The 24,074-nt window shown below is 34.0% G+C and overlaps 2 protein-coding genes and 1 long non-coding RNA gene across 7 annotated transcripts in view; 2 read left to right on the top strand and 1 right to left on the bottom strand.

The window, feature by feature from the left end:
* Window positions 1-4,860: 4,860 nt before the first annotated feature.
* On the top strand, window positions 4,861-10,872 carry LOC148950324 (uncharacterized). The gene is made up of 3 exons (XM_089091557.1): window positions 4,861-5,041; window positions 8,071-8,567; window positions 10,488-10,872. Exons 1-3 carry the CDS (start codon window positions 4,970-4,972, stop codon window positions 10,561-10,563), a joined length of 645 nt encoding a protein of 214 aa, XP_088947683.1. The 5' UTR covers window positions 4,861-4,969; the 3' UTR covers window positions 10,564-10,872.
* Window positions 10,873-12,738: 1,866 nt separating this feature from the next.
* Window positions 12,739-22,047, bottom strand: LOC148950323 (uncharacterized). 2 transcript variants are annotated; one of them, XR_016142004.1, is made up of 4 exons: window positions 21,509-22,047; window positions 16,773-16,854; window positions 14,387-14,551; window positions 12,739-13,342 (listed from the first exon to the last, which is right to left on the bottom strand). It is a non-coding gene; the product is annotated as an uncharacterized LOC148950323 (long non-coding RNA). The 2 variants fall into 2 exon arrangements; XR_016142003.1 differs by lacking the exon at window positions 12,739-13,342 and having other exon boundaries at window positions 13,385-14,551.
* Window positions 22,048-22,053: 6 nt separating this feature from the next.
* The window catches only part of LOC148950321 (uncharacterized), an 84,113-nt gene continuing 82,092 nt past the window's right edge, over window positions 22,054-24,074 (top strand). For 3 of the 4 annotated variants that reach the window (XR_016142000.1, XR_016142001.1, XM_089092301.1), the window contains exon 1: window positions 22,054-22,667. Coding sequence is in view for 2 of the 4 variants with exons in the window: in XM_089092301.1 (XP_088948427.1) it covers window positions 22,623-22,667 (45 nt within the window). In the remaining 2 variants the exon portion in view is untranslated. The remainder of the gene's footprint in view (window positions 22,668-24,074) is intronic. The other variant, XM_089092300.1, reaches the window with a different exon arrangement.

Genomic DNA, 24,074 nt, shown 5'->3' with positions numbered 1-24,074 from the left:
CTGCCCCCAATATATTGGGTACCCCCATACCCGTTTTCACTTTTTGTCTAGGCCTATTCTGAGAAAATACATTTATTTATATTTGTGGTTTTCTTTGCATCACTTCAGTTTAAATATGCTCAAAGGAAGAAGTAAATTGGTCATTGGTTTTCTCCGAATACATGCAAAAGTGAAAATTGTTATGGGGCAGTTGGGGATATTAATTGTTTTATGTACTACAATCAACATAATGTACTACTTCACCGCTGCAGTAGTACACCACAGGATCTGTACGTAAGAATTTGAGTGCTACATCCCACAATCAGTAGCCTACTACATTAAACATTGCATAGGTCCTACTACGCTATATATGGAGTAGGTCCTGCTTCGCTATATATGTGGTATTACCCGATGTTAGATGTAGTTATAAATTTCTGTGGTACATATCCTGTGGTACATTCCTCCCATGGTGAATTAGAACATTATCTGTTGTGGAGTGTGAAATATAAAATTAATCCATACCGGGTCGGGGTAGGGGGGAAACCAAATCAATTTTGGTGTTTACCACAATTCATATGCTACCAGAAAATTGGGTACATGCCACATAAAAATAGCTGGTGTACATGACTGGTTTGCACCCCCATTTTTAGCAGTGATGAGCATCAGCTTGTGACATAAGCAAACCTGAACCAATCAATCTTGTTTCAGACTCACTTTTATTCATTTTTCCCAATGTATTAGCCTATAGTTAATTATTAGAGAAATTGGTTATATAGAATATAGGCTAATAGCTAATATGTAATAAAGTACCAGATAATACTAATGAAAATATCAGAAAGAGATATATAAATACGGGAGCAGGATAAGTAGATGATTTACCCTTGCTTTGATGTCTGATTTCTTTGTTACTGTTGCTGTAGCCTAGGCCTATGGGGTAAGACTCCTAGTGATTAGCCAGTGCCTAATCTGAGCTGTATCTCTGATTAGAATGCAGTATTTCCTTTACCTAGCAGCTGAGACTTTAATCTTGACCACTACTAATTTTCAGAATTATCAATCTTGGCCAATAGTCTACAAATCTTGACCACAACATTGATAATTAAACATGAGACATTACCTTTAACAGACAGAAACTATGGAAGTTATCCTATAGTTTTGTTATTTAGAAAAAACCTTTCAGATTTTGAAATAAACAATGTTCATTGTTATATTAAATTTAATCAATCAACTGTAGACAATCAAGGCAAGTGCCCTGAAAATCAGATCATTGACCCCTCTTCTTTCTGGGCTGGGGTTGACAATAGATCCAAATCTTTAATTTGTTCTTCTTTTCTCATGATAAGTTCATACACTTCTTCTTGGGAGAATTCAATTTTTACTGAATGAGATAATCCCTTTACTACATAGTTTCTCTTGTTGTAAAAATTATGTTACTGTTATAGTAAACTGCCTTGTTGTAAATACTGCTTATTAATATTCAAAATGTGGATGAATATGGAAAGATGTAAATCAGCTATTAGCTAATAATGTGAGGTAACATCATAGTAGGGTTTATCTAATTCAATATAGTCAGCGTATTTTGACCCACTATATATGGTGTTGTAGATTTAGATCCATTGACAGTTTTCTTTCCAGTATTTTACAATTCAATAGTATATGCTCAGGGGTTTCTTCTGTGTTTTTACAGTACCTGCAAAATGGGCTATTGACAACTTCTCCATTTGGCTGCTTTATTTTGTATGAAGGAGAGTGGTGGTTGAAGTTAGCCATATATGAACACAGGCAGTTGAACCAGACTGATTGTATACTGGTTGGAAAGGGGGATAAATTTGGTGGCTTTAATTCAAGCAATGTTTTTAGTCATAATCTAGTTGTATCCCTTATAGTTAGAGATTTCACTGGTTCCATTTGGCTTTTTGCTTCTTGCTTTGCTATCTTGTCTGCTTTTTCATTTCCTTCTTTACCTAGATGACTAGGTATATATTGAAATTTAGTAACAAAGCCTAATCTTCCAAGGCTGCTTAGGTTTTCTTTGGTATGATGTAGGCCTATGCCCAGCGTTTCAAAGTTTGTGTTTCTTAGGATATAGAGAACAGATTTAGAGTCAGAGAATATCACTATACGTTAATTGCTCTGTTTCACTTTAATTAGGGTATCTAAGCACAAATTGATTGCAGCTACTTCAGTTGTTAGTGCGCAGGTTCCTGCCTTGTGTTTTTTTCACAATGCATAGGCTGAGCTCTTTTAAAAAGCATCCACGTCCACATCCCTCTTCACTTAAAGATCGATCAACATATACTTGGGCATATCCATTAAATTCCTTTTTTAAGAGCTGTTTGAAATCATGGATTGCAGTTTGGGATTCAATTTGTTCCTATTTTGAGGGGAAGAATTCTAGTTTAACCCTGGGGTGATTGATTTCTAATTAAATTCGAATTCAACTCCTCCATACTCTCCTCCAGACTGCTCATGCTGGGTGGGCTTATAATAAAAATTAATCAGGAAAATATTAATTTTTAAAAGATTTAATCAGTCAGAATAACATAACTACGAGTGTAAGTTGACCCCACAAAACCCCTGGAGAAAGGTATTTAAGCTATGACATTTGTCCATTGATTATATAATGTATTTGCTATTTAGAAAGATGTATGAATTTTTACCATGGGGGGGGGAGGTTTTGGGCATTAGGCCTAATGGAAGGAATGCGCGTATAAACTTCAGAGAGGGCTCATTTTATTGGAAATTGAAAGTTCTAGTTAACTTTTTAAGCATCACAAGATATTGGTGGGTTGCCAGCTCCCCCCCCCCCAAACCTCTTTTTTTTTCCTGATGCATCCATGATCCACTTTTTTTAGTTTTCCCATCATAAAGCGCCTTAAGAGGTATGCAGTCACTCAACAACTGGCAGCCAGAGTTCGGACAGCCATCTTGCGCTAAAGGTCAATAAAATTATGATAAGTTGTAAACTTCTGAAATCGATGAGTGAGTTGGCTCTTGCAGCACAGCAACAAAATTCAATTCTTAGTTTGTCTTGAATAAAAGTATTGAAATTTATAATGCCTGTCATTCCCAGTCTGGCCCACGATACTTCCCATCCATGTTTAAAGTGGTGGAATGTTCGGACTTTGTTAAAATGTAGCTCATCAAACAGGAAACTGGAGATCCGTCCCAGCAAGAACAAATAAAGACTAAGAACCCCTATCTCGTCTCCCTATCTCAATACTACAACCATGCGGAGTCGAATAAAATATGGCTGATACCTGGCGAATTTGAGCGGAGGTGGAGCTGGCGCGGAACATTACAATTCGTTAACTCAACAACTAGCTCTTCGCAGTACAGCCCCGGAGAAGAAAAATTGAGTGAGAATAAGTGAAAGTGTTTGATTACACTTATCATACACGCCTGGAGGCCTGCTACGGTCTGTTCCTTGTAAATGCGCGGTGGCGGTGAGGGAAAGTAGATGATTGTCAACTCAGTGCTCAGCCAGTTCTCAAATTGGCTCCACCTCCACTTAGATTTTATAGGTTATCCTATAGTCAGTCCTTGGACCAAAGACGGAAGTTTTACTCAGTCTTATTTGTTCTTGGTTCCAGGGATGTATTGCGGGTTGTGATAGCCAATTATGATCCTGGAATGGACTTGTGATAAAGACAAAAGTACGATTGTGTTCCTTGTGTACCTTTTGTAGCCCTTTAAGGGCGTTTTAGCCTCGCATTTAGCATTGGGAAAAGGATTTTATTCCAAAGCTTTGACTTTACACAAAGTGATTTCCATAATTTTATGAATCTATATGTGATAATATCCAATGATCTGATTTTTGTTTGTGTATCTATGTGATAATAAACCAATGAAATAATGATTTTTTTTGTTTTTGTCTGCGGGCTACGGTCGTTATTAAGTAATGCATCATTATGTCCAACCAATGCATAAGGGCTGGGACACAATTTTAAGAATTTGTTCTGGCAATAACTCTATTGCGCCAAAAAGAACCTCTGACTGAATCGAAATGTTGACATTAAAACGCATTGGGTCACAGAGTATCATTATAATAATCAGAGGTCCGATTCAGTGAAATTATGGGATACAGAAATTGCGGCGCACACACGGACAATGCTCAAATTAACACAGGAGAAATCAAGCCGGTGGGCGTCCTTGTCAATAATTTTCCCCAAACTGTTGGGCAGGAAAGTAAGCACGGTCGAGCATTTTCTGAACATAGCGCGCGGGAATTTCTGTACAGTCTCTAGAGTTCCACATGAGGTAGCGGTTTATCGCAATTCTACTAAATGCAGCCTCAAAATAATCTCTACACTGGAACTGAACTTCCGCAAACCAGGGAATGAATTGAAAGGTGGATAATGCCAGTAGGATCAAAGGACCTGAATAGTGGTGAGTATTTCTATAAAACGGACGTCAAAACTTGGACACCATTAAAAGTAAAGTTAGATTTTGGGCAAAAAATTGTCTGGCTTATTTTTGGCTTGTTTTTCAAAGGCTGCGGCTTACTTTTTTATTCACGATCTGGCCACACTGTTATTAAATTGTGTAGTGTGACCCCCTATTATAATTATCGCGTAAGTATGCGAATTTCGTTTGCGATTTTTTAATGCGATATTTCGCAGAAAAAAAATCGTATATGTGGGAACCCACGGTAAGACAAAAATATTCCTCCAGTAAAGGAACAAAGACAGATCAATGAAGGAACATACTCAATTTATGTCCATTAAATGCAAGATAGAAATGAACAAAACTTCAAATATGCATCTGTTTTCTTTAACAGACAGGAGGAATAACCCTCCAAGCTTAGACAAATTCACCCCGCATTCAGTTAAGCTTATTGTTGTTATTACAATAACTAATTGGAATTAGCAATAAATTATTGTATTATAATGAACGCTGTTTATTCATTTGCGCGAGTATTTTAAAAGTTAAAAAAATGGAAACGAACAACTTCATTATTCAGGCTGCCCTTGATATTTTTTAAAATATAATGAGTAGTGAGGAATCTTCTGAAAATGAAAGTGATCCACAGTCAATAGTACATGGGAGTACTTCGTTTAGGGTTTGTATTTACAAACTGAAGTTTAACTATAGCCTAGATGTGGTTTGATCTTTGTCTAGGCCTAGCTTAAGTTATAGCTATTGATGCAACCATGTTTTATTTTGTCTATAAGCCTAGAGTTGTACTAGTACACAAGGAAACATTTTAAGAAAAAATTCTTACTTCATAATATGCAGAATAATCCTAGTTAGCATGTTTTGCAGGGGGAGAACCTTTTATCTTCATTTCTTTCACCATTCTACCATTAAAAAAAACAAACAGAATTCTGAAAAATAAACATGGACCCAACTTTTTTTTCTCTTTTTTAAATGATTGGTAAATATCTACCAAATCATATTATTGAGTTAGGAATAAAGTGAAGCACCATTCAATGCCTTTTTTTATGCTGATTATGAATATAAAAATCATTTCTATTGGAAATGAATTTTAGCCCCCTATGTATGCCAATTCAGGGTATATAGGCTATTTCTACATTAGGGGTGGGGGGTTTTGGTAAAGTTTAAACTTGCCTCCCATTTACATCAGAAACAAAATTTGCTCCCACTCCCCTAATGTAGAAATATTTACCCTGAATTGGCATATATGGGGGGGGACTGACACTCATTTCCAATAGAAATGATTATTATATTTGTAATCAGCATAAAAAAAGCCATTGAATGGTGTATTCACTTTATTCCTAACTCAATAATATGATTTGGTAGATATTTACCAAATGATCTACATAGTCTATATAATTAAACACAATCAGTGCCATTTAATAATTTTTCACAAAGCCAATTAATAGACAAATACTTATAAACTAGGTTAAGTTAGGTTAGGTTTGATGGTAAATATTTACCAAATCATATTATTGAGTTACAACTAAAGTAAATATACCACTTAATGCCTTTTTTTATGCCGTTTTCACATATACTTATCATTTTTGTCGGGAATGAATTTTAGCCCCCATCTATATATATACACATTCCAGGTATATGGTTGCGCATTAGGGGGTGGGGGAAAGTTTAAACGTGCGTCTCCTTGACATCAAAAATAAAATTACCCCCACCCCCCTAATCCAGCAATAGCCTATATACCCTGAATTGGTATGTATCGTGGCAGGGGCTAAAGTTAATGTCGGAGAAAAATGATTATTATATTCGTAAAGAGCATAAAAAAGGGCATCAGATGGTATATTCACTTTAGTTGTAACGCAATAATATGATTTGGTAAATACTTACCAGTTTGATTAGTTAGATGGTAGTTGTGTGTCTTTTTATAAAAAAAATTCAGGACTAAGGGCTAGGCACATATAGCTGATTTCAGGAACTGATTTTCAAATCAGTTCCAATTTTAAAAGAAATTGGTTTCAAGTTGAGCTTGAAAATTTTTTTAGTTTTAGCACTGATTTACAAAATCAGCACCAATTTTTCCTCATGATCATCACAAAAAAATAGGGATACGAATAAAAAGCCTGCCAGAGATGTATGTGGTGAAAGACCCTGCTACTGAGCTGAGAACTAAGCTGAGGTATCATGCAACTGTTAATAAACTCTAGTTGGCTATTTGTGTCCATGATTCTTTGTTTTGACAATCTTACGCAATAAATTTTTCTTTCAAGAAATTTTTCGTACTGCTATTGTTTTTCCACTGATGCTGAAATTGGTTCCCAAAATCAGCTATGTATGACAAGCCCTTTAAAGAATAGACACGAATTTATAAAAATGTTATCGAAAAACTGGAAATACAAGGAAAATAATGAAGATAAAGGTTCTCTCCCTGCAAATTATGTTTGCTAAAATTATTCTGCGTATTATGAAGTAAATAAACACTATTCTTATTTCAAAATATGCAGAGAAATTGTTGTCAACTCATTTCAAAGGTGCTTACACTATAAAATATTTAAGGGTTAGCCTCCTATTAAGGAAACATACTAGAGAAATAGAACTTTAGCATTAGCCTAGAACTGAAGCTATTGAGAAAAAAAAAACATTTTCAGAACACCATTTAGTAAATATAGAGCAAACCACAATTTTACCTACAAATAAAGTGAACATACCATTTAATGTCTTTTTTAGAGTCTTTCTGAATAGCCTATACTAATTGTTTTACTTGCAAATCCAATTCTAAGTCCTTTACAAGCCCTCAAAGATGATACCCTTTGCTCTTATTTTAAATAACCTATTGCTTATACACCTCTGTTAGCTCCACTCTTGTTAAAACTGGTTTGCCTGTAAATTTTATTGGTGGTGACAAAATTAAGAATCAATAAACTTATGGGAAATATATAATATGGGCTATATATATGGGTAAGGTTGGAAAGGTTTGGTGAAAATTAAATTTGTGAGCAAGTGATCAATATTTTCAGAAAGACCATAAAAAAGGCATCAAGGGGTATTTTTACTTTATTTGTATATCAGAAATGTAGACTAATCCATATTTACTCACCATTCCTACTTCATTGTATGCCAAAAAAATTGTTAATAAACCAAACACACAGGTGCTTCCACTATCTCCCCCCCCCCCTAATATGCAAATACATAGCCCAAATTAAATATTTCCAAAGAATTTTCCACTTCACCACTCTTTTTCTAACCCATGTACCTATTAACTGAATCAAAAATGATGAATTCAAGAAGCAGAAAAACACCTTGGAAATGTATAATCTGTGTCATATATTTGTATATTAGGAGGGTTGAGGTAAAGTGTTTAAGTGGATTTCCAAGTACAAAGAATAAGGAATAATAAAAAAAGTTACCAAAGATAAAAAATTATGAGAACAAATTTACATTAAGGTCTTTATTTTGAAATTGACTAGATTTTTTTTTCCTTGTTGACAGGACAACATTGGAAATGTAAGAGTTGTGCAGTCATGTGTTATACTAAAACTTTTTAAAGATAACTTTTGTCATTACTATTCCATGCTTTCATTGTTTGTTGAGAAAATTTTTCTTTTATAAATTTCTATTTAGTAGCAGTAAAAATAGGCACTTCATAGGTATTATTTTGAAATATGTGTAGATAAATTTTCTCTTTTAATTTTCTTGCAGGTTTCAAAAGTGGAAAATTATTTTGAAAAAGTAATTCCAAAAATGCAAAATATAGATTTTAAGTGCCATTTTGGACTTGAAAGAGGGACTGTTGAAATTTTGTGTGAAAAAATAGTGACACTCAATATGGTCATAAGAAAGCATTTGCCATTGCAAAAGCAAGTTCTTATTACTCTTTGGCTCCTTGCTACTCCAGACAGTTATCAGTCTATTGGAGACAGATTTGGTGTCCCCAAGTCTTCTGTGTATTGCAGTGTAAGGAGAATTGTGGATGCCCTATATGAACTGGCCCCTCAGGCTATTAGATGGCCAAATGGTAGTGAGGTTAATGAAACCATTGATGGCTTTAGACAATTAAACAATTTCCCTGGTGTTATTGGAGCCATTGATGGTACTCATATTGAAATTCTTGCACCAAAAGACCATCCACAATCATATGTAAACAGAAAAAAATTTCATTCCATCCAGATGCAAGGTGTATGTGATTTTAATTTAAGGTAATTATTACCATTTCTTCCTGTCTAATTATGTGATATTTTCACAAAAACTTTAAAACTACTCTGTTGTTGTCTTTGTCTGCATTAGAAATAATTCAGTCCTTTCTTTTTAATAGTTTAATGTTAATGGCAAATTTTGTTTTTTTTTAAGTCTAATTTGAATATATGACCCTATGGCAGATTGATGCTTTTTGGCTATACAGGGCTCATTGAACAATCCCTGTTGCTGTTTGGTTGGCAAACATGTTTGTTATTGTTTCAAAAAAAAAAAAAAAAAATGCCCAGCAACTGAAAAGCTGTTCCTATGTCCTATGGGCCAACAGTGCCTATGAAGGATCTTTATTGTTTTAACTTGATAGTATAACTAAATGGTTGCTCATTTAATTGTGAATTTAAGTTTTTGTGCTCTTTTTAATAGTCAAAATTGATTGAGGTTCAAACAGCCCCTGTATCACCCTTAATGCATTCAATAGAAATTTCAAGATAGCCATTTTATCCAAAATAGTCCAAAGATCATATAACAAGGCTGTTGGCATTGAAACAAACCCCTAGAGCCTGAGGACAAGCATTGTAAGTTTTGACCTTGGGGCATAGGTTCTAGGCCTATAAGGTTTTTATGTAAGGGGTGGGTGTATAAACTTTAGAGTAGGCTCATTTGATTGAAAATTGAAAGTTCTAATTCCCTTTTAAGAGTCAAAAGTGATGAAGGGCAACTATCTTCCCATGGCATTTTCCTCCCCCCAAATGTATGTGATTGAAATTGTGAGTTAGCCATTTGGTTCAAAATAGTCCATAGAACATATAACAATGCCTCCATGATTTAGAGGCTTTCCAGGACCATAGAACTATTCCTCCATCACTGCAATATCTCAAGAAAAATTGGGGGTATTAAGTTTAAAATTTCATCATTACTACTATTACTATTTCAGCTCTTACAATTTAACTAAATCTAAAGAGTGTAAGTGTAACCTGGTTTTCAAAGAGCATAAATGGAATTTCTTGGGAATGGTATTAGTTTTATTTTTCAGGTCAACTAGAGAAGTTATAAAACTAAATTAAACAATTGTATTTGTGCAAGATTTTCAAAAGGATGTATATTGTTAAAGATTCTTTAAAAATTTTCTCCAACACAAATTGCAAGCCAAACAAATAGGTTTTTAAAAGTAAAGTAGAGACCTCTATTAAACCAAACATGAGCTTAAATAAAATCAAATAATGTACCAAGCATAAGACTACCCCAAACCACCATTAAGAAATAAATGAAGCCCAAACCAAACATATATTACAATAAATAAGTAAGTGAAACTAAAAAAAAACCGAAATTAACATGAGTTGAGCTTACCAACCATATGCCTTCTCAAGGCCAGAACTTAATTTATGCTTTTCTGAAAAAAAATTAAAATGAATATGTATTGTCAGTTTAATATACATGTGCTGATATTTTTTCCCTAGTCTTAATAATTTTTGGTTTATTTAAGAAAGTGAAAACATTTCTGATGTTCTTTTTTCAGTAAAGTTTTAGTTTAATTTAGTACTTTACTTTTCTTTAAAAACTCATTTTATGGGAAAATTTTTAAATTGACACATGAAAATATACATAGCTCTACCTTGTATTCAAATCAAAGTATTTAAAGTACCATTAGTTGATGTTTTCAAAGTTTAGTTGAGGGGTTATCAGTATATTGTCCATTTTTTATGGATACTATACTTGTGCTTTTAGCAGAACAGACAGAAAACATTACACAAAAATGTAATCAATATCCTGTTGCTGCTTTTGAATTTTCAATGGTTAAATGAAAAGTTTTTGCTCACTTCCTGTTTCTGAATTTATGTAGGATGTATTTTGGGTTATATTACACATTAAAATTTCCTCTTTTTTTTGTTTTAAATCTCTGAAACTTTATGATTGTCTCACTTTAGGTTTACTGATGTTTTTGTTGGTATGGCTGGCTCAGTGCATGATGCTCGTGTTCTTTGTACATCTCCATTATGTTAGAGAATAAATGATGGCAGAATAGCCATTATGGATGAATCTCACCTTATAGGAGCTGCAGCATATCCACTTAGCAACTACCTCTCAACCCCATATAGAGATACAGGTGCATTAAAAGGACACCAACAAGAGTACAACTTTAGGAATTCATCTACATGCATGACAATAGAAAGGTTTGTAACTATTTGCACTTGCTCATTTCAAGGTTTTTGTGAGTGCAAACAAGTACTTGTGTCTTTTATAATGATGGCGTATTTCTCATCAAATATACTCAAAAATCAAAAACAGGGTTGTTGCCAGTAAAAGATTGTAATTCAGGCTCAAAGAATCAACCTGTTTTTTTTTTCTATTCTGTTCAAATAATTCTAAAATACCTTAGGTAATATGCAATCAAACAAGAAATAAACGTAAATTACGATGATTTGCTGTTATATAATAAACTGACGAAAAAAAAAAAATACAACCTTGTAGATTAAGTGTAATGACTATTCAAGGGAGCTGAAATAAATCAAAACTTGTTAATTTGTTTGAAGTTAACAACAAATGACAATAATTTCCAGTGATTTTGAGTAGAACATACAGGTTGTCTTGTCAATGTTCTAAAAAAGACTCACAAACAAACACAAAGGTTAGGTTAGTCTAAGACAAATATAAAAATAAGAAGAAATACATGCAAGATAAAATAATTTAAATAGCCTACCTACTAACATTTAAATACCTAATAACATAAGTTTGTAGATCATTGTCATCATATGTAATATATGTCCATTACAAAACCTCTTAATAACTTTCCAGTATTTAAAATAATTCCCAAAAACGTTGTAGTTCAAGGCCATCCTTATTTTACAGATTTTTTGGTCTTCTTAAAGGCTGGTTCCGTCGACTTCAAAATTTCCATCACCTGATTTGGAGTTCATCGCTAAATCAGTTTTAGCTTGTTGTGTTCTGCACAACATGTGCATTGAAAATGCAGATAGCTTCTTAGAGACTGCAGAGAATATTTCTGCATTCAATTCAGAAGCTAATCTGAATAGGACTGCAGGAGCTTCAAAAAGAGACAGAATTGCAGAAAGTTTCTGAGGTAAGTTATATGACATTTTCTGATTATGTTACCCTACAAATCCTTTAAGTAATATTCTTACCACTTCATATAGTTTGACTGATTTGTAATATTAATATGTACTTATTTACCTTTGGCATACATGTTAATAACCCTAAAGGTTCTCTAATACTTGGAAAGCCCCTACCTGAAACAAAAAAATGACTAAACTTGGACAGAACAAAAGCTTTGATCTCATTTCATTGTGGCAAAACTGTGGTATAACAAATTTTAGATTGACATGTTTATTATGATCCCAATTGTATCCGTGCATTAAAAAATGGGGAAGGGGGAGGGGTCTAGCCCTTTGATTGTGTGGCCCACTTAAAACATAAGCAAAGTCAAAAGCCATTTATTTTTTTTATTAAAATAGCTACCTCTTCTGAGAGTCACTTATTGCAAGCTTTCTTATAATATCTTGTAAGTCCAAAATTGTTTATTAAAACGAAGCTACTTTTTCAATGCTTGCTTCTATGCTGTTGTTGAAATATTTTGTTGACTGCTTAGATGACATTGGATTTTTGGTGATTATTATCGATTTGTTAGGAATATTCAAAAATGTGTCATTAGGGGGGTATGGGTTTAAAACACTATGACCTACTGTACCCCCCCTTCCTTAGAAGGAATTCAGTAATAGCTAAATTGATTTTAAGCTTATTATAATTATATCACTCATATAATTATTTGATTCATTCACAGAAGTGTTGTAAACCATCTCTACAGCACAATCTCATGTGGAGAGTTTTACAGCAAAGATTCCAAAGCTATTTCCGTCTGGAACCTGATTTGTTTGAAGAGACTATGCTGCATGCTTAATACTCATCAAGTTTTTGTCTTTCACAAATATGTGGGAACCTTTTATTTTACTAATGTATATTTTGAAGTTAGGAGACTTTTTGTTGACTAGTTTTAATTGTCTGTTAATTGTAATATTTAAAATTAAAGTGTTGCTGATTGTGCAGCGTTTTCAATTTCCTTAACTTGTTCCTATAAACAATAAAAATAGGTGAAAATTCCTACAAAAAAAAATTCAGGTCATTTCCAGGTACACAGAGTATATAATATAAATATATTAAAAGATAAAAAAAAATTACGAATTTGGTATAAAAAGGCTCATTTTGGCTGTTTCAGGGTTTCTAAAATGTTCTTTAGAACCTTCAAACTTTCCTTTTTTACTTCCAAAGTCTCCTCTTTTAAGACCAACTCTCGTTCTCTTAATTCTATTTTTTTTTTCTATCTCTTCATAAATTCTTGTTTTGGTTGATTCTTGTTTGGTTGTTTTGGTCTTTTCGGTGGATTTGCCATAAACTGGTTTTGCCTTTATTTGCTGGTCTGCCTTTATTGTATTGTATAACTCCTGGCCAAAAAAAACTGGTGCAACTTTGGGATTGTTTCCCATAAAAATATCCATGTCGTCAAAGTATGGCCAGTTCATTTTTCCAGCTCCACTTTTTTAATTTTTCAGTCACTGAACCTTGTACTAAGCTTTTAAGTTCTGCATTTTAGTTTTGCAGTTTTCAGGTGAAACTCTCACTGCTGCTTTTTCAAGCTCTTTAGCAGCCAACTGCCAAACATTTTTTGGTAATCAATCTTCATTTTCTCTCTTTTTTTTTTCTTAACAAAAAGAAATCAATAATTTCGTTGCCCTCATTGTTCATGGGTTGCAATTTTCGGCCGAAGTTCCTAAAAAAATTAAAAGAAAGAGACTTTTAAGACCTCAACCACCAAGAACATGCAACTGAATTGCGAAATTCAGGAAAGGGAGACAAATTATTTTATTGTAACGTTTATATATATTTACACTACTACGTTATGTCCCTAATTTGTACAATAGTATGCAGTTTTCCCGAAGTGTCAACATAATTTTAGTTACAGCAAATAATGAATTTATGGCTCGCTCCAGTGAATTTATTGCTCACTGTAAGTTCAAAAAAGGCTGTAACAAAAATACATATCTTTTAGAATGCCTCCTTGGCCACGCTGCTTCTGAAAATTGCTTAAGATGATAAAATTACTCTATATTTGGACAGCTGAAGAGAATTATAAACTTTTATTTTGTGAGTGCAATTAAATACTTGCGTCTTTTATAATGATGGCGTATTTCTCATCAAATATACTCAAAAATTAAAAACAGGGTGGTCGCCAGGAAAAGATTGTAATTCAGGCTCAAAGAATCCACCTGTTTTTTTTTTTTCCGTTCAAAGAATTCGAAAATACCTTAGGTAATATGCAATCAAACAAGAAATAAATGTAAATTACCATGATTTGCTGTTATATTAACCTAACGAAAAAAAATACCTTGTAGATTAAGTATAATGACTATTCAAGGGAGCTTAAATAAATCAAAACTTGTTAATTTGTTTGAAGTTAACAACAAGTGACAATAATTTCCAGTGATTTTTAGTAGAACATACAGGTTATCTTGTCAATGTTCTATAAATGACTCACAAACAAACACAAAGGTTAGGTTAGTCTAAGACAAATATAAAAATACGAAGAAATACATGCAATTTCTCCTGAATCTCTTGTTGCTTGATTAAATAGTAGTTATAATAATAGTAGACTAAGAAGGTGCCCCCCTGACCAAACCTAAAGCTTTTAAATGTTCAAGGAAAAAAATTGGATGGAAATGGAGCTTTCAGTCTGAGCTTTCATAACTGTTGCAATGAATTTGTAAGCTGAAATATTACCCACTTTGAAATAAAAGAGTATAAAATTCATAGTAACCTGCTGTGTCACTAGATAAAGATGCAGATGCACATTGCACATCCATCTCTGTAGTTGCAGAACTTCCGGGTTGGCATATTTCAATAAGGGTCGCTGAAGAAATATCAGCATCAGAGAAGCCCCATTGGGATTTGGCTTCCTCAGCCGAGACACGAGTAATGCTGCCTAAAAACAATACAAGAACATCCAATTAAAAATACTACCTTCAATAAAGTCATAAGCTGTTATAGAACTATCCTAGTTGAACAGTTTATTTATCTGACTACAGCTCAATGAACTAAATCAATGAAACGTTTTTCAAAATTTCTGTTTGTTCAATATAAGTCACAGACAATTAAGCAAAATAAAAAATAATGACTTGCATGATCTTGAGATATGGTTCAACCCCCTCCCCCCACCTGGATACGGCCGTGTTCATGAGTATTAGTCTGTTCAAGTACCTTCTCGAGTATTTTCTTATCCAGTCATTGAAAATGTTTATTTAAGTTTGTCGCTAAAAATAATTTTTTTTAGATCTTTTGATGTGATAGTGGGGTCAAAAATATGGAGGTAGCCGATGATAACTGAAGGTTAAAAGTGATAAAAAAAAAGCAGGTGTCGTTTTTTGTGATTATTATAAATTTGTGTCGATTTGTATGGCATATATTATTAGTTAAATATATATTTGTCTCAAGTGAATATTTGTTGAGGATTGACAGTGGTCGTGCCTCTTTCCCCACGGCTGAAAAAGATGATAAAAGGTAGTGAATTTAGGAGTTCAGAATTTTTTTAATAGACGCGGGACTTTCATTTATATCAAAAATCCGTTGTATAGCGAGTTAATTTTTTCTTTTTTCTGAGTCTTGCTTTGTGATCTGCCTTGCTTTTATTAGTTTTTTTTAGTATTTGCAGTTCCCAATTTGTTACGTATTTTCAATAAATTATAATCCTGTTCTTTTTTCCTTTTTAAAACACAAATATGAAGAGTAATTAACCAGTGAAAATTTTGTATAGGCACTGAACTTTTGAAGCCAGATTGAAAGAAGTCCATGCAAGAAAAGATAGTATGAATTAAAACATTTATTGTTTCCTGGTTTTGACTTTAATGTACTGATGATCTAGTGGGTAAATTGTCCTGGGCCTTCCAGCTTTCGAATTTCAAAGATGTATTCAAGTGAATTTTAACAATAAGTCATGTTTTCGATTTTGATTTGTGTCCTTTTTTTTCTTTTTGCATTAATCCTTGTTTTTGGAAACGTAGTCAATTTGGCTCAAAATGGAAAACAAACATTTTTTTTATAAATATCTTTATTAGTCGTTGATTACGAATATAATGCTAAATGTTAGGTATGAGAAGAATTTTAAATCCAAAATTGAATATAGTTATGATATTTATTTTCTTTTAGATCTATGTTAGGTTTGCCGTATGTTCAGCGTTCACACCTAATTAACATGTCTTCTCCATAGCTGTTTCTCTAATTTTCCAAAATGTAGTATTATAATCAGGGCCATATCCAGGATTTTTTTGGGGGGAGGGGGTTGTTACAAAAGAATTTGTTTATGGGGGGGTTAAAAAAAGACTTTAAAAGATGCATCAAAAATCTGTTTATACTCATTTTTGCTAGGTTTTTACGAGTTGGACAAACATTTTTTTATATATATATTGTTTTGTTTTTTTTCTTGGTTTTAGATTTTATTTAGTTTTAGGTTAGTTTATATTTTATCTTTGTTTTTAGCGTTGAAGACACCTTGTTTCATATAGTGCAATATCCACGTGTTTTTAGTTTGTCTTTTCATAGTGCCGTTTAGTTTGCCGTAGTCCTGTTTATTTTCTTCATCTTGAGATTTTTCTATCTCTTTGTTTTTAAGATCTTAAAATTTTCGTGCACAAACAGACAATTATGACAATTTCGCTCTTAGGAGCAAAGCGAAAGGGAAATTTATTTAGGTTTGATCTATGGTAATTTAACAAGGGAAGATATGGATTAAATACTGTCAGTGCTACTGACAGTGTAGTGTCTGGCAAATTCATTAAAAGAGTGGAAATTCTCAAACAAAATTAGATATTTTATATGATTTATCTACAATATCATAGGACTAAATCAGAAATTCCCCTGAGAGAGAAAATTTTGTGAGAAAAAAAAAAACACAAAAAGGTGATTGCCAATAAGCCTGGTTTTGACTGCCTTCTCCCAACTAGTTACAAACACACCCTAATAGGGGCCACCCGCCTAGAGTCTCGATATGAGACGCCTCGGAGAAAAAATAAATAATAAAACATTGAAGCCTTATGACCTTTACTATAGGCAATGTTATAGCGTTGCCTCTAATAAAGAAAAAAATTCTTCTTAAAAATTGTAGTTAAAACAAAACAACTGCAAATTAATATACCAATATATGCCCCTACCTGCGTTATCTTGGATGATGACGTCTCCAGTTACCACATCCTTTCCTCTAAAATGGTACATATTTTCTGTCGGGGTTACAACCTGCAATGTTTGAAACAAAAATTAATCTAGTAGAATTGAATTTCTGAAAAATATTAACTAAAAAATTGTCAGTAACCTTTTGAATATTGAAAGTGAATAGATCTTAGTTTTTGAATTTAAAGATTCAAATACTTCCTTGAATGAGTTATGGTCTAGAAGTACAGAACGAATATAGGGTAGGTCAAAAGTCACTGACTTATTTCAATTTCAATTAACTTTTATTCCATTTTTTTTTTCTTAGTATTTCTCATTTTTTCAGACCCTTGGAATCAATTATGACAATGTTCTATACTGTAGAACTTTAAAAATATACTAGTAGTGCCAAAAACCTGCATATGCACCCAATCCTTCCTGCCAGAGTGAATAAATTCTATATCACCTAATTTCATGTTTCCTACCCCTGGGCAGGAGCCCTGACTCTGGAAAATAGCCTCCTCCCCAGCTGGTTTGTCTCCTATCCCTTTTCACTTATGAAAAAGCACTGGAACTCTCAATATCTGATCTAATGAGCACCCTCCAAAGTATCTGTGACCATAGGGTGGAAATTTGGACAAAGAAGGGGCAATCCCCCTTCTTTACGGAAAGGATATCAATTTCACATTTTTGATGCGTTTGTACCTCTGGTTACAGCCCTGGGTATTATAATCAGTTTCTACCTCTACCCTCCCCTCATTTATCCTTTAAAACTAAATATGCATTTATCTGATGGCTCGACAAGACAACCGTGCCTTTATTAATTTGTGACGTGGTTTTTTTCTTGTTTTTTAAGGCCAAAACAGAACTCAGTTCAACTCAGGAGCGACTCAGTTCAATGGTAAGCGAAAGTCTAGAAAATGAAGTTTTGATATCAATATATCCATTAAAAGAATTGACTTATTATTCTGTTTCAAAATGTATAAAATTGTAATTTTCCCCATACTCCAAAAAACAGTTTAGTCAGCAATTGAAACGTTTTTTACCTTAAAATTTGCTTCACAAGTACACAAGAATCAGACTGACAGACTGACATTTATCTTATACTTGCTTAAACTTCAAGAGACTTGACATTAGAATGTAATTAATGACTAATTCTCAGAAAACTAGGAACTTGGATATTCAGATGAATAAATTAGATTCAAAAGCGGAAGCTAACAGGAAACACGGAGACTGATTTAAGGAAGTAATAATATGTGGAGTAACAAACAACTCTGTAGGTTATAGGAACACTAAAACAGGTTAAACAGTATATTGAAATGGTTAACCCTATAATTTGGAAGAAAACGCGTTTTTGTCCAATTCAGTGGCTGGCGACCCCCCCCCCCGAGCTGATTGGTCTAGAATCACTTTTGACTCATAAGAAAAGGACTAGGGATCTCAATTTCTGATCTAATGAGCACCCTCCAAAGTTTCTGTAGCCAAGAGGTGGAGGTGTGGATTAGGAGTGGGCAGTCCCCTTTCTATACAGAACAAATTCTGCTCATTTTTGGGTTTAATGTTAATCTTTACTTTCACAATAATAAAAAAAATATGGGGGGGGCAGCATTTACCCTCTCCCCCCAGCTAGTTGATTTAGAGTCACTTTTGAATCATACGAAAAGGACTAGAGGTCTCATTTTCTGATCTAATGAGCACCCTACACAGTTCCTGAAAATATTGGGAGCCGGCGTTTCCCCCCCCCCCAGCTGGTTGGTTTAGAATCACTTTTGACTCATAAGAAAAGGACTAGAGGTTTCAATTTCTGATCTAATGAGCACCCTCCGAAGTTTCTGTAGCCAAGAGGTAGAAGTGTGGATTATGAGTGGGCAGTCCCCCTTCTATATGGAATAAATTCGGCTCATTTTTAGGTTTAATGTTAATCTTTACTTTCACAATAACGACACAAATATGGGGGGAGCGTTTACTCTCTCCCCCCAGCTAGTTGATCTAGAGTCGCGTTTGACACATAACAAAAGGACTAGAGGTCTCAATTTCTGATCTAGTGTGCACCCTACAAATTTTCTTAAAATTTTGGGTGCAAGCATTTACCCCCCCCCCCCCCAGCTGGTTGGTCTAGAATCGCTTTTGACTCATAAGGAAATGACGAGAAGTCTCAAGTTCTGATATAATGAGCACTCTCCGAAGTTTCTGCAACCAAGAGGTGGAGGTGCGGATTAGGAGTGGGCAGTCCCCCTTCTACACGGAACAAATTCTGTTCATTTTTGGGTTTAATGTTGATCTTTACTTTCACGATAACATCATAGACCACAAATACTGGTCTAATGGTTAAATATATGAGAGTGGATATTAATTTCAAATTTTTGATATGTTTTCTATAGTTTTCTTACTGTGTACCCCCTCCCTCCATAAAAAATAAAAATAAATCCTATTGTAGAAGTATACAAGCCTTTTAAGTTTAGTAATTTGTCCATTTCTTACAAATAGTAGGCTAGTTGTTTTTGGAAAACATGCAAACATTTTCTGCAAGTGAGGTTTCTGCAGGGGGGAGTGTCAGGGGGAATTTTTTGAAATAATTTCCTTTCAGTGGGGATGTATTTTCCACAGGGGTCAGGGAGACCTAGAACAAAAGCGTGGTCACCCATGATACCCCAGACAATTTTTGGAATTGGAGCATTAATATAAAGTAGAGGCTGGTAAAATGGGCGGCCAGCGTTTACCTCCCCTACAGATCCCCCCCAACCCCACGGAAAATACTTGTGTATTATATGCCAGTCAATCAAGTTTACGATGCTTAAAACTCTAGAACAAACTAGATTGTTTGTTTTTTTGTTGGTTACCTGAGAAACATATTGGGGGGGGGGGAGGTATAGCAAGTCAGCATGCAAAATGAATTAGGTACAATTATTCTGCACATTATGAACTAAGAATTGTTTCTGACTTCAAACTGTCCAAATACTTTACCCCCCCTTATGTGCAAATATTTAGCGCAAATTACTTATTTCCTATCTATTCTGTCACTTGTCTTTGTATTTTATCATGCTAAGCTGAAAAAAACTATCAAAGAAACCAGTTAGTTCTCAAGTTTTACACAGCATAAACTTGAGGGAGTGGCATATAATAGACAAGTACCAAAATTTCTTCCCCCTGCAGAAAAAGAAATATCAAATTTGGAAAGCCTGATTTTCCATGGGGTATTTTTCAGGGGGGGGGGGTAATACCTAGAACTATGAAATGATGGAACTCAGTGTATCTAGAGTGCTACTAGATTGTTTCATCTATGCAGAATTGGGACCTACGAGTCATATGAGAGTAGGTGTGTGTGAGTCTAGATGTTTCCCCCCAAAAAAACAGAAAATACCCCCCTCCCCACACAGACTCTGGTAGGATTGAGCTCCAATCACTTTTGACTTAAAAAAAGAAGGACAAGAACTCTCTTTAAACCTCTATAATGGGGTTTTCTGATTATTTTGTGGTTAGGGAGGGAGGGAGATGGCTTGAAGGCTGGATTTTAATGCCAAAGCACCCTAACACTCATTAGGCCTTCAGATAAATACAGAATTAATTCTGAGGGAGAAACAACAGGAGGGTGAAGGTAGTGATTGATGTAAGATCCCAAAGTTGCCACCAGGACTTTTGTTTTGGGGGGAGAGTACAAAAATAACTAAAATATACTTTAAAAAGGGTGCATTAAAATAACCATTTGAGGCATATCTCTTACTACCTTGTAATTGTAAAGCAACAGGGAATTTACATAAGAAAATTAATTTTTTTTAGACCTCAAAAATATTTCTTCAAGCTAGAGAGGGGAGGAGATACACCAAAGGGGGCATTTTAATGCCTAAACATTCCAACTCTCATTGACCCCAGATTAATGCTCAGCTGAAGTAGTGCAAGAACTAGCTTCAATTATTTCAACCAGTCTTGCTGATAAAACTCAGCATTAGAGAAGCCCCAATTGGCTTTGGCCTCCTCAGCTGAGATACAAGTAATGTCACCTAAAAAAACAATACAAGAATCTCCAATAAGAAATACTATCTTCAATAAAATTAGAAGCAGTTATAGAGCTAGCCTTGTCATTTATTTGACTACAGCTACTCACTTAATAAAAAACGTGACCAGAGAATAACAATTATTTGAAAAAAACTCAATTCATAGTTGCTGCCATTTTCACTACTGCCGCATAAACAATATTTTTTTTTTAGACAAATTATTTTTAAGACAGGTATCAACAAAACTCCATCAGGGATTGTAATTACTTAAAATACAATCAAGCACTGTGAATGCCTAGTTTTGCAATATTTTAGTCTTGAAATAATAAAAAAAAAGAAAATTTATTTTTTCTATTTGTTTTCCACCAGCTCATTTGGGCATAATATGACAGCAATATGCCTATGGTTGGCTTAGAATTTCTCTAAAATGCTTTAAAACAGAAGAAATTAATTAAAACAGAGATCTACCTAGGACAGGAAAGCTACAGGGTGGGTTAATAGCCCTTGACATATTTCAATTTTTAATAGTTTTTTATTCAATTTGTTTTTATATCCCACCCCCCTTGGGACACCCCTGCCAGTATGTATCCCAATTTTTTATCTATTTCCCTTTAACTCAATGAGCATATACAATAAATAAATGAAATTGCCAAAAAATACAAAATATACAACAACAAAATATCAGACATTATTTAAATTTTTGAAAAAAGGAAAAGGTTGGGCAAAAAAAAGGAAAAAAGGTTACCTACCATTTGATCTTTAATAAAAGCTCCTCATAGACATTAGGGCTAATCAATAATACCAAATTTGGATTTTTCACCCAGTTGTGAGCCCTTATAATAGGCTTGCTAAAAGAAAACATTTATCCTTTTCTTTATTGTTATTACATTTCTCAAAACAAGCAGCCTATTCTAAACTGAGGCTCAAAACACAAGGCTGGAAATAACAAATAATTATCCCAAACTGCCACCTCTTTAGCCTAGGCTATCTCTCCCTATTCATGCTTAAATTATTCTGATTATACAAGATTTTATGGATAAAAAATTGATTAAAGTGAAAATCTTGCAAGCCTATACCAAAATATATAGCTAAAATTGATTAGAATTAAAATCTTGCAGGTCCACAGGTCCTTAAAAAGAAATATATATATTTTAAATTCATGCTTATAGAAAAAAAGCATCGACAATTTTCTATCTAGAAAGGACTTATTGCAGCTTATTGAGGTTTTAAGTGCAATAAGCAAATAATAATTGTAATAGCTTATTATGAGCGCAAACGAACGCAATAGCAATAAGCAAATGAACGCTAAAAATTGAAAAAAGTTATTACAATTATTGAAATAAGCTTAACTGAACGCGGGTTCAATCTTACTTTTTGGACCAGGTATTATAAGACTAATTATCCTGAGAATTAATAAAAAAAATCCCTGGCTTCAAAGCCCAATAAATAACTCAAATTACATCTCCCATTGAGAAGGAGACAGGGAGAGAGACAGAAGTTGTAACTGAATAGTAACAATAGTGATAATTATATTTTAAAAAAAAACCTGTATTATTAACATATTTTATGCTATTCACAATAAATTCTAACTATTATTAGTCAACTAGTTGGAAAATGAATTATTTTCTGGGGCAATGTTTCTTTCCAGCTAGATGGCGAAATTAAGTTTTGCTGGGGAGAAGTTATTAGTCAGCTAGTTGGCAAAATTAAATTTTTCTGGGGAGAAGTTATTAGTCAACTAGTTGGCAAATTTATGTTTGCCAACTAGTTTTGATATAGCCTACTCGAATCTCATCTGTGCTGTAAACCAATTTTACAAGGAGGAAATGGAAATGCAACCACTGAGAACAAAAGAAATAAAACATGTGTTGCTATAAGAAGTTGACGAATGTTCTCAAGTCACCAAACGTAAATATTTGATTCTACCACATTATATAGTTTTATATTGCTAAGAAATTACAGCAATAAACTGCAAAACATAATTTTATTCTTATTAGGTTGTAGAAATATATACCCTGAATTGGCATATATAGGGGGGGGGCTGAAATTCAATTCCGATAGAAATGATTACTAATATAGTAATCATTAATATAGCTGATTACAAATATAGTAATCATTTCTATCAGAAATGAATTTCAGCCCCCCCCCCCTCCTATATATGCCAATTCAGGGTATATATTTCTACAACCTAACCCTGTATTGCCATATATAGGGGGAGGGGCTGAAATTCATTTCTGATAGAAATGATTATTATATTCATAATCAGCATAAAAAAAAGGCATCAAATAGTGTATTCACTTTATTCCTAACTCAATAATATGATTTGGTAGAACTTTCCCCTAAAATATCCTGGATTGTTTCATCTGTTGCAAAGCAGACCCTGCATAGAGGGGAGTGATGTAGCTTCCAATTAAGTAACATAGCCTACTATTGAGACAAAGGGCACCTGATTTCAAACAGTAATATAGCACAGTGTATAATCTAGAATGAAAAGGAGATAATGTCAAGTTACTGTGATTAACATTAGGCTAGATCTTTGCCTAATAAATATCATGAGAGTCAAGGTCAGAGGGAGGACCTGGATTTAATAAAGAAGCCTTGGCTGCCAGTAAATCTGCAGTGTCATATTTGATACCTCTATGGCTTGGAACATATTGGAAATAAATCTGGTTGCCTTTAGCCTAGAGGTTCAAAAGCTGTCTTCTAATGTTGAATAGGTCCTTATTATTGGCAATTCTATTAATTTTTTTTAGCAAAAGTAGGCTATTGCCGATTTGGAGTCAGAAAGGCAAAGAATATTCTCCTCCACAATGCTATAATTTAAGAGAACATCTAGAGACAAGCGAATGGCACATAATTCAGCTGATAAAATGGAAGATCCCAAAGGGAGGGGTGGAAAAAGGTTAAGGTTCAGTGATGGAATATATACTCCTGCTCTCTCACGCTGAACAGATCCATCAGAATAGATTTTCCTATGACTAGGGTACAGAGTCAAAATCTAATCAGCCAGAATAGTCTGAATCTCATGATTGGGGATTTGGTTTTTATTTATTGGAATAGGTTCTGCTTACACAATAGGTAGACTCATTTCCCAGGGCAGAGTGTCAGTAAAGGGGTATGCATAAAGGGAGTACTGATTCCAAGATGAATGGCCATTGGTGCAAGCTGCCTTCAATGCAAATGTATGATTATACACAGCATGCTTACTTCCGTAAGCTTGAATTTTTGAGAAGTGTTTCTTCCTTTGACTGGATGCCCTTTCACTTAGGGAAACCAACCCAGACAGTTGTTTTAATTTAGTTTTTAATTACCATA

Source organism: Artemia sp. Qi Xiang Cuo, chromosome 7 (genome assembly GCF_049724085.1).
Source record: "Artemia sp. Qi Xiang Cuo chromosome 7, ASM4972408v1, whole genome shotgun sequence".
Taxonomy (NCBI): Eukaryota; Metazoa; Arthropoda; class Branchiopoda; order Anostraca; family Artemiidae; genus Artemia; species Artemia sp. Qi Xiang Cuo.
The sequence above is the reverse complement of the archived record's forward strand: the minus strand, read 5'-3'. Positions and strand labels throughout refer to the sequence as shown.